Here is a 17717-nt window from a genome sequence, read left to right as displayed (position 1 = left end):
CTAAATATTTACACAAACATATGGGCAATTCAGCCTTCGCTCTGGTCATAATCAACACATGACTAGCTAAATTACACCTATTTGGGGTTTGTGTAGTGTTGTACAAGAAATAATGAGTCGTGAAAGCAGGCCAGTACAGTCAAGAACATCCTTTTTTATTCAATCGGGTACTGCTCTTTTCAAACTGCGTTTTTCTTCTTATGGAAAAGAAACTGTAATTAACACATGCATTTCACTTAGAGCTCTGGGGGTGTTCTCACAAAGAAGTGGTGCGTAGACAGAGGTGTAGAGGAGCTGAGACTAAAGGGGGGTGGGGGATGAGGGGGCTGCTGCAGCTAGTACACCAGTAACCATACACGCCTAAGAAAACAAACTAAACGAGAGTACACAGACCTGGAGCTGTCCAGCATGAGGTGGGGAAAGAAGAGGACAAATAGTGGGGGAACCCGCTAAAAGGTCACGCTCGCAATGACCTCCCGTGTAGTCGGTCGGCCGCTATGTTGCAAGTGGTTAATACTGCTGAGAGTTTTACTGTGTAAAACCCGCCGTTAACGATAATACTTAGCAGAGATTCATTTGTGGACAGATGCTTTTTCAAAATTGCAACCCCACCACCCCCTTCCCTTCAACCTCATGCAGGATAAGTCCGGCAATAAGGTGCTTTTGTAGCTTTCATTTTAAGTCCAAGGCTTCCTGTCCTCAAAGAGCTTTTAAACACAGCATACCCTGATAGCAAATATAAAAAAAAAATCCAAATTATGATGAAAAAATAGGGGAAGTCAAACTAAGCCAAACAATAAATAACCAAAACAAAAGAGCAAACTCAATCTCGTACGAGCAGCCCCTATTCCAACAACCCCGAGCAGTTACTTAGCCTTTTCTCCATCCCGAAACCCCCTCCTAACCAACGCACGCCTTCCCAAAACCCCACCCAAGGACACACCCCCAAAAGCCCGTCAGCGTCATTTGTTCACGTACATTAGCTGTTGAATGGAGAAGCAGAAGTGATGTGTATGGCGATACAATGTGAAGCATAAAGACAAGAATAACATGTGAGCTAACTGCATTCTGCTCAGACAAAAAAAAAAAAGCTTCTCAGTAATATATATATTTTTTCATCCCGCCCTTTAGCGGAAGAGAGCGAGCCAGTGAGCGAGAGTGATGGACACACAGTTACATACTAGTTGAGTGTCTCAAGAGAAAATAGACAGTGGAGACAGGGGGAGAAAGGAAAAAAAGCGACACCTGAACAATGACACTTTTTCTTGCCATCATTTATCAATAAAGAACTAATTCACACCTTTAATACCTGTATGCATATTGAAGCATATAGATATCAGAAAGAGAAGGGAGGAACAATAATGGTTCATTTTAAAATGTACGGTTTTTGCCGGAGCGTAACCGGTGAACAAAACGAAACAAAATACTGGATTACAAAATGGAGTCTGTGAACAAAAGGCACTTTTAAGGGACAACCTTTAACTGCTGGGAAACTATACACTACAGCACAAGCACTAGAAGAGTCATTTACAGAGGCGGGAGTGGGGGCAGGAGCAGGGGGTTGCAACAGGGGAGAGGCTCACATTGCTGCCCAAGGATAAGATGGTCTCGTTGCGCTTGTTTTAGCAGAGTTCTACTTTTAGTCGTCGCCACGGTACGTTTCCGTACGACTAGAAATAAAAGCCATCGCGGGAGGATTTTTTTTTGGGTGGATTTTAGCCAATGTTTGGAGTTCCTGGTGTTGAAGTTAAGGTTGCTGACAGTCAATTTTCCTCTGAAAATTGGGAACCTCTCCCCCCACTTAATAGAAGAATACAAATAGTAGAGAGAGATAGAAGAGGAGTTATGCTGCTATTTTTTTTTTGTTCATTACCATTCGTTTATAATAGTTCTGAATGGAATTGATAGTGTTTGAGGAGCACCAGTTTTCACTTAATGATAGAGAAGTTGCCTAGATTTTTTTCCTTCAGCCCTCCCACAATTTTTTTTATAAACAAATGATTACACAGAAACATTAAAAAAAGAGAGACAAAGGAAATAAAAACATTATAACATTATCCCCAACTTACAAAGACTAAGTATTTTTTTTTGCCTTTTTTTTTGATTTTTTTTTTTTTTATCGTGGCCCTCTAAGTTTAGAGTCCCGGAGCTTATGGACTTGAGACAAATACATTTTTTTTCTCTTTTCTCGTAGCTTTCTTAAAAATCTCTAACAGACAAACACAATGATCTACCCAATGCATTGCACGTGGCTCAATCGACACATATTTCTCAATAATAATACTTTCCATCAAAAAACAAAACACTTTTTTTTTCTTCTTCTTCAATTCTACAGTCAAAATTTGTTGACATGTTCATCTAGGGTATTAGAACGCTGCGCTGCTGCACGTGTGTGGTGTCGTTTTGGGATTTGTACTGCAAAGGGAAAGATGACTTTCTGGGAATGGAAGGTTCAGAAAATAACCAGACTGCCCACCAGCTCATAGCAAAAAGTTAAAAAGGAGCATATCTCATAAATATATATGTATAAGATCTCTCTCTCTCTGTGTCTTTACAAAAGCATGTTTGCACAGTCCTCTATAAATATGCATCCAGACCAGGGTTTCCCAAATGTTTTAAATTGTTTTATTTTTTTTAAAGATTGTCAGAAGAGTAGGCTGCTGCTATTTATCATCAAAGAGGCACATTTTTTATTTTATATTTTTGAATGGGTACATTTTTTGTTCTTATTTCTGCCACTTGGATGCAATATATGTTATGCACTTAATTGGGAAACCCAAGTCGAGGCCAATTTTTATTTTTTTTAAGCACTGAGCATTCACGCACATGCAGTTAAAGAACCTGAAGTTGAATACGAATTGCATGAAGGGAATACAGAGGCACTTTTTCATCTTAGTGTTTTGATAAACGTTTAGTACATAGCGTTCATTTTACTTGAGAGGCAAAGAGTTGAGTCTCAGTCTTGACTATCCCTGCAAAGGAGAACCAACAGCGAGGCAGTCTAGTTATTTTTTGATGTTAGATGGTGTCATGATGCAAATTACGAATTTACATGTAACAATTGTCAATTTAGGCAAATCTTAAACGAATGAAAATCATTAAAAAGGCATTTTGGAGAACCAAATATAAAGGCCTCCTTTTATCATTTTTTGATAAGTGTCAGTGTGTGTGTGTATGAATTCCTTTGACTGTACTATAAAGTGAAGCAACGCAGGGAATTGTGTGTGATGAGCTGTTGTTACCGTGCTGTCCATAAGCGCAAGGGATTTTGAGAGGTTTTCCCTGTTTAGTTGACATCTACTCACTGAAACCTGGGCCTGGTCTGGAGCGTTCTAAAAAGAAACTACGGCGGAAAGTGTTATGACATGTGAAGCAATCCAAGTGGAAGAAAACAAAAAAAAAAAAAAGAATCTGCCAATAAAAGAAGAGATCACAAGAAAAAAAACCTACAAGCTAAGTGAAAGCCAATAATAGGAAGCTCATGCTGTTATTTGTGCATCTTCCTGTCAAAATAAATCCTGAAGGCGGATGGGCAAATGACTATTTCTCAGTAATTAGAATTTTCACTTTGTAATTATGTAGACAGCAAATACAGTGTTCCCCTGTTACCGCGGTTAAATTTTTGCACCACTATTATTGTATGAATGTACGACATGCGAATCAGAAAAAGGCACGGTGATGAACATTTGAGCAGATTTTCTAATGCCATCATGCTGCTTTAAAACGCTTCTATTGTAGCTTGACAATAAAAATATCTGAAAAAAAAAAACACTAAATCGTTGTGGCACTCAGAGTTACTATTACTACAGAAATATCAGGTAACTGTAAATCTTTTGAAATAACTTTTTTAACTTTCAATAACAGTTTCCCAGCAGACCTAAAATAAATTTTAGTTGGGGGTGAATTCATAATGTTAAAAAATACTCACTCATTTTTCCTACTTCTTATCCTTACACGGATTTGTGGGATGTTTTAAAATACATAAATTTAAACGAGTTCAAAAGGTGATGAAGCGAGAGATTTTTTTAAAAAGAATACTTTTCTCTCAAATAACAACCGCGATAAATGGGGATTCACTGTAGTTGTTAGCCAAGTAGTTTCCTCCATTTTGCTTTAATGGCTCCAATTCATGATTGACTGATTATTGTGCCCATCCTTGATTCTCATTAAAAAGAAGTGCTGCTGTGTGACAGACTATTTTAGGGAAGATGGTTGCAAATGTGTGCGTGTTTGTGTGTTGCATTTGAAGGGTTCATCTATACCTAAATGCGCAGCCACATCCCTGTGAAGTATTTGCTTGTCTGGCTTCCCCTCACTGCCATTGTGGCCGTCCACGTGCAATTCTGTTCATCCCTAATGAGAATTAATAGTGCATAGGTGAGGGGATGAAAGAGCACACGTAGCCTCGGTGTTTTGCAAACGCTTTCACCTGGCTAAAGTTTCTTGTCCTCCCCGCAAAAAAATAAAAAAATAGAAATTAAGAAAATAAAAGGTGCCCTGATACTTGGACAGGTAAACAAAATAGACCAGCCACTTAGTGCATATACGTCACACCATCTGATGGCGTCACGGGGATTGGCCAATCGCAAATTAATGGGTCTTCAGGGCTGAGCAAATGAGGTGCGTGAGGGGCAGGGGGATGTGGCTGCGTTTGTGGTCTTGAACCCGAGTGAGTGGTGGTCATCATCGTAGGTGGGCGTCACCAGGATCTTTAAGATCATAAGAGGTGCGCAATTTAGGCGGTGAGCACTGACTACCATTTTTTTTTTAAATCTCACGGGCCAATGCGTGGGGATTCATGGTGGAGACGACAAAATGATAAAAAAATAAAAGGGATTTAAGAAAAAAAAGAAAAAGAAACCACATTTGTAAAAATTGGTCAATTGCCAGGTTGCCATATTTGTGTTTCCTATCCATCATTTCCTTGATGAGCGTGTGACAGTTCCTCGTTTTCTGCCTGGCTTTACGAGTCTGTCCATTCCATCTCATGGTGGCCTGAACCATTTCAGAGGTGAGGTCTGGGTAGGGAGGGGAATATGAATGTTCCAGTTCAAATGGTGCTGGATCGGGGGAGCAATTGGGTTGTGGGTTCTGTAGTCGTACTTTGTACAATGTGGGCCAAAGGGAGACCTTTTTAGTGTCAGCAGTCTGCTCTTGGTCATTTTTTTCTCCAATTTTCATGACACCGTTTTAGCTGTTGCTTCGATGAGACCTCGTCAGAGGAACCAAGACTGTGGAGGAGAAAAGGAAAATAGAATTAGTCAAGTATCATTAATCTGGTGGTAATGAAGACTACAAATTACTGGTCTGCACTTGCACGGAAAACCCTCAAAATAAATGGGATTGACAACAGAGCAAATATTTCCACCGCAGCCTCAAAAATCCAATGCCGCAATTAATTCCTTTTCTGTACTGTAAGGTCGTGGGGGGTGCTTGAGCCTATCCCAGCCCACACTGGGCATCAGGCAAGGGACACCCTGGATCGGTGGGCAGCCAATCGCAGGGCACGAGGAGACAGACAACTATTCACCCTCACACTCTTACCTTAGGGGCAATTTAGAGTGTTCAACTGGCCTACCATGCATGTTTTTGGGATGTGGGCGAGAAGCGGAGTACCCAGAGAAAACCCACACAAGCTCTGGGCGAACACGCAAACTCCAAACTTGGGTTTGAACCCTCGACCTCAGAACTGTGAGGCCGACATGCTATAACCACTTAACCACAGAGCGGAATGGCATAGTTATTTTAAAACTTCTCACAAACTGAACAAAATGAGATTAAAAAATCATTAATATGATATTATCTCAAACTATTTGAATTATTTTCTTCTCCTAGGTTCCTTTCATTTTTTCTAGACGCCAAAATGCAAAGGTCATATGTAGTTGTTGAAATAATTTGAACACCACCAGGTGGCACTCTATGATTCCTATTTTGAATATTAACTTAGCTCAGCTGTACAAGACAGTATGAAAAACAAAAATACCAACAAAAACAGTAAAACTGTACACATCAGCATTGGCTGTTTTAAAATAGAGGTGCAAAGTCATTTTCTCATCAAAAAACTTGTGTTATTCAAAACTAGAAATAGCAAGGCAACAATAATTCTACTCTTTTTTAATCATACATGAAAGTGTATCCATATCAGAAGACTGATGAATAATCTACATGATATTATTAAAAACAATGGGCTAAAAACTACTCTATGAGTGAAAGTTTGGCACAGGCCGATGTGCTCTGGCTTCTGCTCACATTCCACAGGCCTCTCGACCTGAGAAGCGCGGCAAATCGGTTGTTGTCCCACAGTTTAGTTTAAACTAAAGTTTCACCAATTCTCCGTCTTTTTTGACTCAGCCCGCTTCTTTAGTGATTGTAGCCGATTCCTCCTTCTGGTCGCCACTTCCATTAACCCCCTACTCTCTTCCGCTCTATGTAATCACCCTCCCAATGTAATCCTTGGCAGTGGAAAGTGACCCAAGGCCCCCCCCTTGCTCGTCCAAGTCCAACAGCCTATGACATCATGTCTGGTTGCCAGCAGCAACCAGACAGTCGGGACGTGACTGTGGAGTGCAGTGAGCTTCAACTAACTCCCTTGCTCTTTTTTTTTCTTTTACTTTCTCCCGAGTGTTTTGTCCCATGCTTTTTTTGGCCACTCTCCGACTGACACCGCTCTGACTGCACTACTCAAGTCTTGCCACCAGAGAGCACATCAGACTGCTTTTTCGTTCCTTTTTAAGCATCGGCGTGGACTATTGAAGTGGTCTCCAACCACCGGTCCATGGGTCGGTACCGGTCCAAGAGCCACCTGGTGCCGGTCCATCAGAGAAATAAATATTAACATTTTCAATCTCGCCCTTCTACTTGAAATGAGAAGAGAAAGGAAGTTGCTATCATAATAATAATAATAAATAACTGCTATTATGCTTGGAAGTTTTTTTTTTGCCGACATGGACCTCGTCCACGCAGCACCAAAAATTTTTGGGACCGCCAGACTATTGAATTTACACTACTCACACAATTTAGGGATATTGGGCTGGGGAAAATACATTTTGGGATGAGCCTAAAATTCAAACTGCATCTGTCAATGCTATTTTGTCTAACAAACAAGGTTGTTTTTCAAAGGGAAATGTTTGATCAGTCTAGTGTGACAAGGTCATCAGCAGAGGGAACACAAAAAGTTATAAAGTGGACAACCTTGAATATTTTTCGAGATTAAACATCCATGTTTTTTAAGGAATGGAAAGTTATGCAAAAAGTATAGAATTGGGTAATAGTGTAGCATAGGAAAATAGCAATATTAAAAAGCACAACATGCACAATCAGACATTCTGAGCAGCAGAACATTAGGTAGACATGAAAAAAACCCTTTGAGATCCTCTTACGATATGCCATTTTATGATTTCACGATAATGGAAATCTATAAAAGTGGTTCTCATGAAACAATTATTGAAAAAAAACTCCCATCTCAAATTTTACTCTGTGAACTTCCCCCCCCCCCCGTTTTTCTTCATTTTGCTTTGCCAGATCACAAATGCTACCAAATTTCATATAAATGCAAGACAGCTTGCGAAATCTTGTTTTGTCCTATTTGTTAGGGCGAGTGAGTTTATTTATATATATATATATATAATTTGTAAAGGATAATAAGATCTCGAGAACAGATGTAAGCTGTCGTCATGAGGGGGAAAACGAGGGGCAAGAGTTTTGGCACGGGGTTCCGTGTCCGTGCGTGCGTACGATGCTCGCTCGGACACATTTGGACGGGGTTTGAATGCCCCCTCTGTGCCAGGGCTACATCTGCGGAAGAGTGTTGCAGGTGGGGAGCCTGAAAACACAGGAGGGAGCAGCAGGAGGGGAAAGCTAGAGGGGGGATGTGCTGCGGCAGCCCAGCAGAGCCGTGGAACGGGGAGGGGGATGCAGATTGCTTCCATGTGTGTAGAAAGGACGGCAGATGAGAGTTGGCTGCAGGCAGGTGCGGTTAGCCCCTAATGAGAAAAGTTGTGTTGGTGATGGAGGGGGCCCAAGACACGGCAGCCCAGCAGCAGAGAGCAGCCAAGGCAAAAACCACAATGTAGTGCTCTAGTGGCCTCACACGCTGCCCTAATACACACTGTGGGGCCTTGTGGAGATAAATCAACACTGATCCAGCTCTAACTAACTGGCGCTGTTTACTTTCACGGCAGGGAAACTACTGAAGGAATAGAAATTGTAACCGGTACTGAAACTTAAGGCCTTCGTACGAGTATAAAATGAATCCGTGTAGGTGGGCGAGGACCAATATCCAGCCCACTATAATACACCCCTGCGGGTATTTCACAGCAATGTCTTGGATGTGGAAAGCTATGATGTCAACTCAAACAACCGCCGTGTCTGAGCTAATGATTCTGGTTGAGAAAAGTGCTGTGAACACATCAATATCAAAGCAGACGCCACTGAAACGCCAGTGAAATGAGAACATTCAGACCTTTGAAGCAGATCACAAAGAATATGATCCAATTTAAAAAGCGTCACGTCTCCACATTCAAGGACTGAAAGTGCCACAAAATAATACCACATTGATTGTGAGTTGGCCATGTTTGTGGATGAGTTGCATCTCAGGAGTGGCAGCAATTTCAATGAATTGATTTGAAAACGAGGACTTGTCTACTATAGATAACGATTATTTATTCACGTAGAGGATGTAATAAAAGAAAGTCGCATTGTTTTTTTTTTGACCAGTCTAAACAACTAAGCAAAGTTGACTTGTTTAATGCTAACACGCAATGGACATCAACTTCGAACAATAATCGAGCATCATTTCTTTCCATGTGAAATATAGGGGCATGAGGAGGGGGTGAGACGATAACAGAGCATGGCATTACAGAAACGGAACAGGACTGAACAGGGGAGACGATCCGACAAGAACTCACAAATACACGGGGTTTAAATAGACAGAGCATGGTTGATGAAAGAATCAGAAACACCGCGGTGACAAAATAGGGGACGAGCAGGAGAGACAAGACAGTTGAACTCAATGGGCAATTACAGGGACAAATCCCAAGGGGAAAAATTCAGGACTACAAAAACCCAATCTAACCCCCCCCAAATCCAACACCTCCTAATGTTATCCAAGCTTTGTTGTTGCTTTGATGTTTGCGCTGGATATCCAGCCTAAGTGTTTTGAGAGCCTCACGTTTTTCTGCTTTGTTTTGACAGATGACATCAGCTCGAAAAGATGCTACTTAACCCTACAGCTTTTGAATGCGATAGTAACCATCTGAACGTTTAATGTGAGCAGTCATTACGTTCGTATCTACCGCGTGAGTGTTTCAATTGTCATCTTTGACGTTCGCTGTGGTGGGAATAAAAAAAACCCTGGAATAAAGTTTAAGGAAACACCTATGTTGCTAATTTTGTTTATTCACTTATATACCTGTTGTTAACACGCTCTCCTAATTAGGTTAGTATATAAGTGGCTAATTATTGTCATTACTCACCTAACATTATTATGTAGGGGGGAAAAACGCACTCATACTGTTTCATTTGTTTGATATCTATGCGACTCAAAGTGTGATATGTGCAAATATTTACTGTAATCATGATTTAATTGTTGGAGTGAACCCTGCATTTTCTTGCCCCCTTATTTGAAAATAATGATATCTTTAGTTTTGTACCTTCAAAAAGCATGCAAAGAGGGAGGGGTATGTTTAAAAACCCTATCCAATTAGGACAGCCTTTGAATGCAGCCTCATGAATTGGGTCAAAACTAATGATATCCACATTGCTGTGAAAGACCCGCTTGTCCCCTTGAAAAGCCACGTCGGCACATTTTATTGAGACAAGTGTGAGAGTGTGCATGCTTGAAACGAGCGATGAGGAGACACAGGCGACGGAGGTGGACGGGCGGGTGTTAGTTGAATGAGGGAAGCTGGCAGGGTACCTGAGTCTGCTGGGGGATATTCAGAAAGTTGTCCCGTGTTCCGATGCCGACAAACCGGTTGGGAGCTGTGGAGCCTGGCGTGGAGTATGCTACAAACAGAGAGAGACAAGTGTGTACATGCTTTTACACAAACACATACACACTGAGCTCACACTAGCGTTTGATGCTCTCATCAGCATTAATCGACATTTTTTTGTGTCAGTTCAAGTGCATGTCAATAGATTACTGTCAGATGAACTATTGGGATAAGACGGTAAGGGCCGGTGAGACTGATGTGCGCTTAGTCATATGGATGATTTGTTCATGTTGCGGGCAACTTAATTGTTATTTGCCTTTACTTAGCCATGTAATTTGTGGTTACACAGGGGATGTAGAGTCTGTAATGAAGAGTGCTAACATGGGGAAGCGATTCCAAATAGTCGCTAATGATCCTCAGCAGCCCCCGGGCCCGTAATCATACAAAACCACTGAGGACCCACTGTAGAAATAATAATAGGGTGACCAGCAGAAGAACCGGATTCAACACCGGTGGCAACCGTTTACATTTAGAGGCTTGATGAAGAGCAGGTGACACCAGGTGCTGATGTCACAGGATCAAATTTAGGGCAGTTGTGTCCACTGGACTCCAGCGTGGCTGAGTGGATCTGACTGGGGGTGCGGATGGCTGGGTGGGGTTTACCAGTGACAGGGTATGACAGACAGTAAATGAGCATATGTGCCAAACTACAGTTGTGATAGATATCTTTACGAATGAATGTTTGCAAGGAAAATCGAATGTCCCAACAGCCACCAGAGCGAGAAACCAAAAAAAGGGGTGACGAGGGCTCCTATTTATTTATATGTCAATATAAATAAATAATAAAGTGACATGTCAATTGAAGAGAGCAGAGAACGGTGGGAGTGTGTTGGGTGACAGGAAAGAAGGAGAGAAAGTCAAAACGAAACAGATGAAAAGGTGCCTCGTTTGCTCCGTCCGGCGCCCCCTTGTGAAGTGCCTCTCCCATGGCCCGACTCTTTCACTGCACCTGTGTGAGTGCAACCAAACAACCAACCAGCCAACCAGTCAACCAGAATCAATCAACCAGCCAACCGGTCAACCAACCCCTAAAGACTCCTCTCCCTTTCTCCCCCAGTGTGTACCTAATCCTCAATATTCATGTTTAAGCTTTTCTCCATATATTGTGATTTTCATATTTTTCTAGCTCTTAAGTATTGCGAGATCTGTGAGAAAATATAACACGGGTTTGGGTGTGCTAAATTAGGACATGGTTAACTTTATCTTTTTTTTTTTTTAAAGATTGTTTTTTGGAGTCCACGCCAACTGCCCTAATTTTGTTCCCCTACAAAGGAGGGAAAAGAGAAGCAAAAGGGGTGGAAAAAACTGAGAATACATCAAATAAAGCAAAAATAAATAAAATAAAAAAGAAAGAGAGAAAGGGAGAAAGGGGCGTATTGCCTCTGTTAGGCTGACATGCATGGCCTGTGTCGATCAAAAGCATTTTGGCTACAGAAGCAACGTGCATGGGGGTCAAGCACTGCTCTGCTCTGCCCCCACCCCACCCCAAACAAACTATACACAACCCAACAAAGCCAACGGAAAGAGGGGGTGGAGATCACGCTGCCTCTTGCGGTGAAAGCATGAAAATCAACACTAGAGAGCGAGAGAAGCTAGAATACAAGAAGGAAGGGTAGGGAATAAACGCAAAGACACCAGCAGAGAAAAAGAGACTGAAGCTCAGAGTGATAGAAAGGGATACAGAAGTGATGGAAAGAGGACCTTCGGTATGGCGAAGGAAGGCGTGGCGTCTAATAACGTTTGGCCTAAATGTGGTTCGATAGAGTCCTTCAACTGGGGTAACTCCAGGGGCTGCTGAGATTTGGAGCAGATGGCCATTTTACTGGAAGCAGCTCAAGGCCAGTCTACGGAAAACTACAGGAGTAGCCATCGTAGTAATCCTGAATTTGTGCATAGTCGTGTGTTATTTTAAGTCGAAATCCGGTTGTGTCACTATCGCACGTAAATTCTTGGACTCCTACGTGCCAATTAAGGGAATTGAAGTGGCATAAAAAAAGCGGTCTTTAACGGGAACTGTTACATTCTGGTTTGGCGTCAACGATAATTCTGGGGACCCTGGGGCAGTCATGGGGGTTTGTGGAGGGGAGTGGGAGTGACTTACACGGAGATGCGGGTGAGCTGAGTCCACCGTCGGTGGGCGTGCTGATGGTTTTAGAGTCGGGCATAGGGAGGGGCACAGGGCGTGCCACCGGGGGTGGCGGGGGCAGCAGGAAGGAGCCCGGCATTTTGCTCTGGCCACCTCCATTAGGCTGCAGACGGACCATATAGACAAGGTGAGCAGGACGGAACACGCCCCCTCCGGCATTACGTAAGGGAGTCAGTCAGCCACATAAGCTACATAAGAGTGACATCCAACACACATCCAACTACGGACACATAGATGGCAACAACAAACACAAGTGCACAGTGGTGTTGAGCAACAAAGAAACACACTTACAGACAGAGCCTAATTGTAAACTAACAACAGCCTGACAAAAAAGAATGGAAGACGTAAAGAAGAGAAACAAAAGTGTAGAACATCTTTTTCACAAGGGAAGAAGTAGACAGTCACTGTGTAATCATACAATTGAATCAATTAGTGGTGTCAACTGTGCAGAGTTTGTGGAAGTGCATTTTAGTTTTAGTTCAGGTGCCACAGAGTTAACGGGTCAAAACATGAAGGCCAAGTTTACAGTAGCGGTGTAGAGCTGCAGTTCTCAAAATGGGTCCATGAATCGTGGGTGCTGGATAATTATTTTTTTTGCATGTGCAGAAATATGTCAGAATGTAAATAAAACCAACCACGCCAACCCGATCACACTCCCCTACCTAGCTCTGGTGTGATAGCGATGTATTAGATACATTTGACATTCCTTCATATGTGTAGCACTGGGGTAATGCAACCTAAGTAACCTACTTGTTCCCCACATTTGTCATTTTATCTTAAATACCTGAGCTCAAAAGTTTCCTTCTGGACTTACAAATGGTCTCTTGGGCAATGTTCAGAGTGACTGGCTAAGTGATTGTGTCTTTTGCTATATTAGGTTTAGTTGGAAAAGTATCCAGTTAAAGTTGCCCAAATAATCGGCTGCCATTGATGGAGATAGACATCTGATTATTTTGTTTCTGGGAAGCTCTGGCAAATTAATGATCACTATTGCCATCAATGTCAGTGAACTAGTTAATAAAGCAGCCAAATGGCAAGACTGACTGTGCTTTTGAAAAGTACCGAAACTACTCAGCCCTGTTTCCAGTGAAATCAGTGCACATCAGCAGGCAAAAATTGTATCATATTTGATCTAATTAAAATGTATTTGTTTTTTTCCATCTGACTGACTAACATAATACACTTGTTTTAAATCAGGATGAAAACAGCCACACATGGCTCTTAAGACTCAGCTTGCAGGCCCCTCATTGGACGTTAAAAATTGTCAAAGCCACTAAAAATGTTATTTAAGGTGGAAAAAAACGATAATACCCATGGCATTTAGGGACACATGATAATTGCGATATGTTTAGCTGATGTAATGTTTATAAAGGGGTCCTTAGAAAATAAGTTCCTCAGTATGGAAATTTCAAAACCCCTATATGACAGGACGCTGCATAAAACAAGGTTGCTTTCGTTCCCCATCTTAATCCTGCAGCATGTTTGGTGCAAAAAATACAACGTTCCCCGTGAGAGGTTTCGTGTCATTGTTTGGAGCTCAGTCGCTTCACATTGAATGACAGCTGGAATGCGACTGTAATTTTCCAAGCGTTTCCATGGCCGTTTATGGAGCGCTTTTAAACAAAGTTAAATTTGACCCTCTGTGGGTTTACCGCTAACTCGGCCTGATCTTTTTCTCTCTCGCATGAGCTGCATTTATTGCATCGTCCCATGACACAGTGGGGTCACAGTGACTCTGACCACAACACCAGCCCTAGGATCCGGTTTAAGGACACGGTTGTCGTTGGGAAAAAAAGTAGGACTCTCTCCTTCTTTTAGCTCTACCTTTCAATATCTTTGTGAAACACAAGTTATGCTAAAATGGATTTTGAGATGTGTAGAAACCCTCATGAAAAAGCAGTGGCGTTTAAATGATCATCTTTCACAATTACCTGTAATAACGTAAACAAAAATACTATGCATTTGTGTGCAATCCTTGGTCCCACCAACACTTTCAAATCAATTCATATATACCATACCTGTCAACCTCTGCCGATAACTGCCCTTATAAATGATTATGATTAATAATATAATCATAATCATTTATAAGGGCAGTTATCGGCAGAGGTTGACAGGTATGAACTGTATGATTAAACAATTGCAAATGCAAATGTTCCACTTGCCTCTGTTTCCTGTGTTTCAACTCCAAACCAACATTGTCACATAATCTGTTTCTGCATTATTTGTTATCACTGAAATGTTCAATTCCAATCCAACTCAATACACTTGAGAGAATTTTTAAATTTCCCTTCCCTTTCTCCTCGGTGCTCGCCGATCCGTCTTCTTGGTTCTAACCTTGATTATCTATCCCATCACCCCCTTCACTCACCTGTGCGCTTGGCTGTCCTGTGCTGTCAGTGCACACAAACTGCACAAATTCCTTTAGCGGGTCCTGGTGGTGGTGGTATCGTATGGTAGGGTGGGTGAAATAAGGGCTGGACTGCTGGATGATTGAGGAGGAAGGGAAGTGCAGGGCTGACGCTGAGGCACGGGGGCTCCCTGCGGAGATAACCAGGAAGGGCACAGGGAACGGATGGAAAATATCAGCGAGAGTCATGTTAAACTACAATGATACAGTCTATTGTTTCAGTAGAATAATAAACACGGCGTAGCGTATATTCCTTGCAAACCCATAATAAGACATATGCTTTAACTAAGTAGTGGCCATTACGTATAATTTTACCACGCTGGCCTATAATTGTCGTGACATAGAAAATAGCCGTGACGTTCTTTTGTGGTAGGCTATTGTGCAACATCTGGCCCTACTCACTTTACACATTGGCCAAATAAATCTCCATGTACTCTGCACGCCAGCCATCTTTTCCCATGCAAATACATTTTCCTCACTCGGTATATATTTGTATATTTTTGCACCTTCTGCTGCCTCATGAAACCACAGAAAGGAAAGAACCACATACAAAAACACACTTTGTGTGATTTTTCCCACTTTTGATTGGTTGTCAGTGAGGTGTAATCAATCAACGGCGTAAACTCACAGTGTGGTTTTCCTCTGAAGCTTGGAGCTTGTCAGAGGATCCCCCCTCTGCCCCCAAATGGCCACAAAACACCTCCTGAGACATTCATCAACCAGTCAGCCATATACACACACAGAAGCACACTTGTCTCCACTGTCTGTCTGGTCGGCTACAATTCTATGGCGTTGGTAATTTGGCAAGGCCAAGTAGAGCGACAAGCTGCTAGGTGAGGGGAGCCTGGCAAACAAGCATCTGTGATTTTGTCTGTCACCTACTGTTTCTTGTGGGCTGAAAATCACAAAGGCTCAAGTTGGCCAAACTTTCTCGCATTGTCAGATTTCGGTGTAAAGTATTAATAGGGATGCTCTGATCACTTATTTTTGGATGATTTCCGATCCAATTCCTCTGAAAAAAAAGCACATCTAAATGCTTACCCCCAATTGGAACAAAGCTATTCAGACATTGTATGCTCAGAAAAGAGTTGTTAGTAGAGCAGTAATTTTAAAGAAGCGAAAAAACTCCTGGATTGGATGTTTATCGCTGCCAATAGCAGTCAAGGAGTTAATACTCACAACTACAGACAATTTGGCATGTTTAATCAGCCTACGACTTGTGGTTCTGGGTTGTGGGAAAAAAATCAAAGCACCAGGACAAAACCCAGAATCCCTTCTGTGCAATAACTTCGGGGTGTGGAATAACAATGTGCAATATCTTCGATTGTGCAATATTTTAGTATTTACTTTGCCCGGACGTGACTTTTTTATATTACTTATTTATGTTTTTACTTTTGATTTATGTTTTTACTGAGAAACACGCACTTTGTGGAGTAGCACCAATAATTTCGTTATACGCAGCTGTTGTATAATGACAATAAAGGCTTTTGATTTGATTTGATTTTGACATAGGGGCAGGGAGAACATAAGAACTCCACCGAGGATTGAACCCTCAATATCACAGCTGTGATACAGACGTACTAACCATTTGTCCACCGTGTGGCCCTGAGTTAATACTCAAAAAAAGCTAAAACTGAACGGATTAAACAATGTTTGTTACAAACCCACGGATGCTCAAGGATGCTAAAAAAACAACCAAAAATGGTGGCTCACTCACTTTTTATTTCAAATATCTGTACTACTAAAGTATAAAGAGTGAGAAATGTGTCCACTTCTGTTTTTCGATGCTTAAACTCGTGTCGGGCTTCAATTTTAGGTTTTCAACGTACATACAAGGCTTGTGTGCGTAATCACTGGCACAATGGTGGCGATCTCTCCAGACGAGTGTAATCAGACGGCAGTCTGCCTGGCATCTCTCCATACGTATCCAGCGCCAACAACGAGACATAAACAATCAAGCACTTAGCCGTGAACACACTGGACCTACACAACAGGAGCGAAGCGTTTCTAAGCCTTCAAAAATGGGCCTTGGTTACGAGAAGCATCTCTCTGTGTATTCACCTCCTTCTTTTCACTGCGCTCTCCTGTCTTCCTCCAGGCACTTTATATAAGTGAGGCCTCCAAGGGACATTCCGTTTGGACTGCAGCCATTGTCGCGCAGACAAGAGCGTAAATTTACACATGCACACGCGTGTCTGCGTGTGTGTGAGACGGCAAACCAAGGCAAGCTCAAAACACCGCTTCATTACAGCTGCTCGATTACGCCAAAACCACTCAGCTCGCAGTCTTGATAGGCAGTGGCTTCAACTCCAGTTGGATCTCAATTAAAATGCGACGTTTAATTTCTTGGACGCTTGAGCAAAACATGCTCGGTGGTTGAAGGCACGTCCTTGAGTATATTTTCTAAATATACCTTTGGGAAAGCTGGAAATAAAATTCAATACGCTTCAACATGAGGGCAGTGAGTGCAAATGACCTTTACATAGTAGGTGCGGTTTGGCCACAGACCAAGCTGTTCCCTTTGAGAGTCAAATGGAATGAGAGCAGAGGACGTATTTATGCCTTTGAAAAGTGAGCCCGTCAGCCTTCAGGGACTTGTTGGCAAAGTTCACGTTGGAGGGACGTTGGAAATTTCTCTGAGTGGAGAAGGAGAAACCCAGTAGGATATGCTATTGGAGCAAAATGCTCCGAGGACAATTTGCCCTTTGTGCCTCAATCAAAAGACGTCACTGGAAACGCACTGAAAGATTCTTTGCCTTTCTGTGAAAATATTCTCTCAATAAAAGTACAAGTGAGGACAACATTGAACATGTTGAGCGGTAAAAGATTTCTCTCAAAATAAAGCACTTTCCATGAACTTTGCTTAAGTCTGGCCACCACTAGTTTTATCGACCTCGTTTAAAACTCTCATTCATTGTAAAACACCATAAAAAACACACAGTTAACAAAATCCTTCAATTGAGGGCTTCAAAAGTTGTGGTGCATAGATTGATCGGTTGGAGATTTCATACACTTTGCGGGTTGCTTTTGGTAGGTAACTGATTTTTTTCTTACTTTCTAACACCGACTTGACATTTACAATCATAGCGTCTGCCAATCTTTGCTGCATTACTGTGCGAAGGAGTGGAATTTGTTTAGTAGCCGCTAAATGGCCTCATTACTCTCTTTTCTT

The 17717-nt window shown here is 42.0% G+C and overlaps 1 protein-coding gene across 12 annotated transcripts in view; it reads right to left on the bottom strand.

The window, feature by feature from the left end:
• Nucleotides 1–134: 134 nt before the first annotated feature.
• nfixa (nuclear factor I/Xa) overlaps nt 135–17717 on the bottom strand; it is a 140449-nt gene continuing 122866 nt past the window's right edge. For 8 of the 12 annotated variants that reach the window (XM_077604322.1, XM_077604314.1, XM_077604318.1 and 5 more), the window contains 4 exons: nt 14507–14676; nt 12094–12241; nt 9917–10005; nt 135–5231 (listed from right to left, as the gene is read on the bottom strand). In XM_077604322.1, the coding sequence (XP_077460448.1) occupies nt 5217–5231; nt 9917–10005; nt 12094–12241; nt 14507–14676 (422 nt within the window). In that variant the 3' untranslated portion in view covers nt 135–5216. The remainder of the gene's footprint in view (nt 5232–9916; nt 10006–12093; nt 12242–14506; nt 14677–17717) is intronic. The other 4 variants (XM_077604321.1, XM_077604326.1, XM_077604324.1 and 1 more) reach the window with 2 other exon arrangements.

This window comes from Stigmatopora argus, chromosome 7, assembly GCF_051989625.1.
Source record: "Stigmatopora argus isolate UIUO_Sarg chromosome 7, RoL_Sarg_1.0, whole genome shotgun sequence".
NCBI classification, from domain to species: domain Eukaryota; kingdom Metazoa; phylum Chordata; class Actinopteri; order Syngnathiformes; family Syngnathidae; genus Stigmatopora; species Stigmatopora argus.
This window is presented reverse-complemented; position numbering and strand designations above follow the sequence as displayed.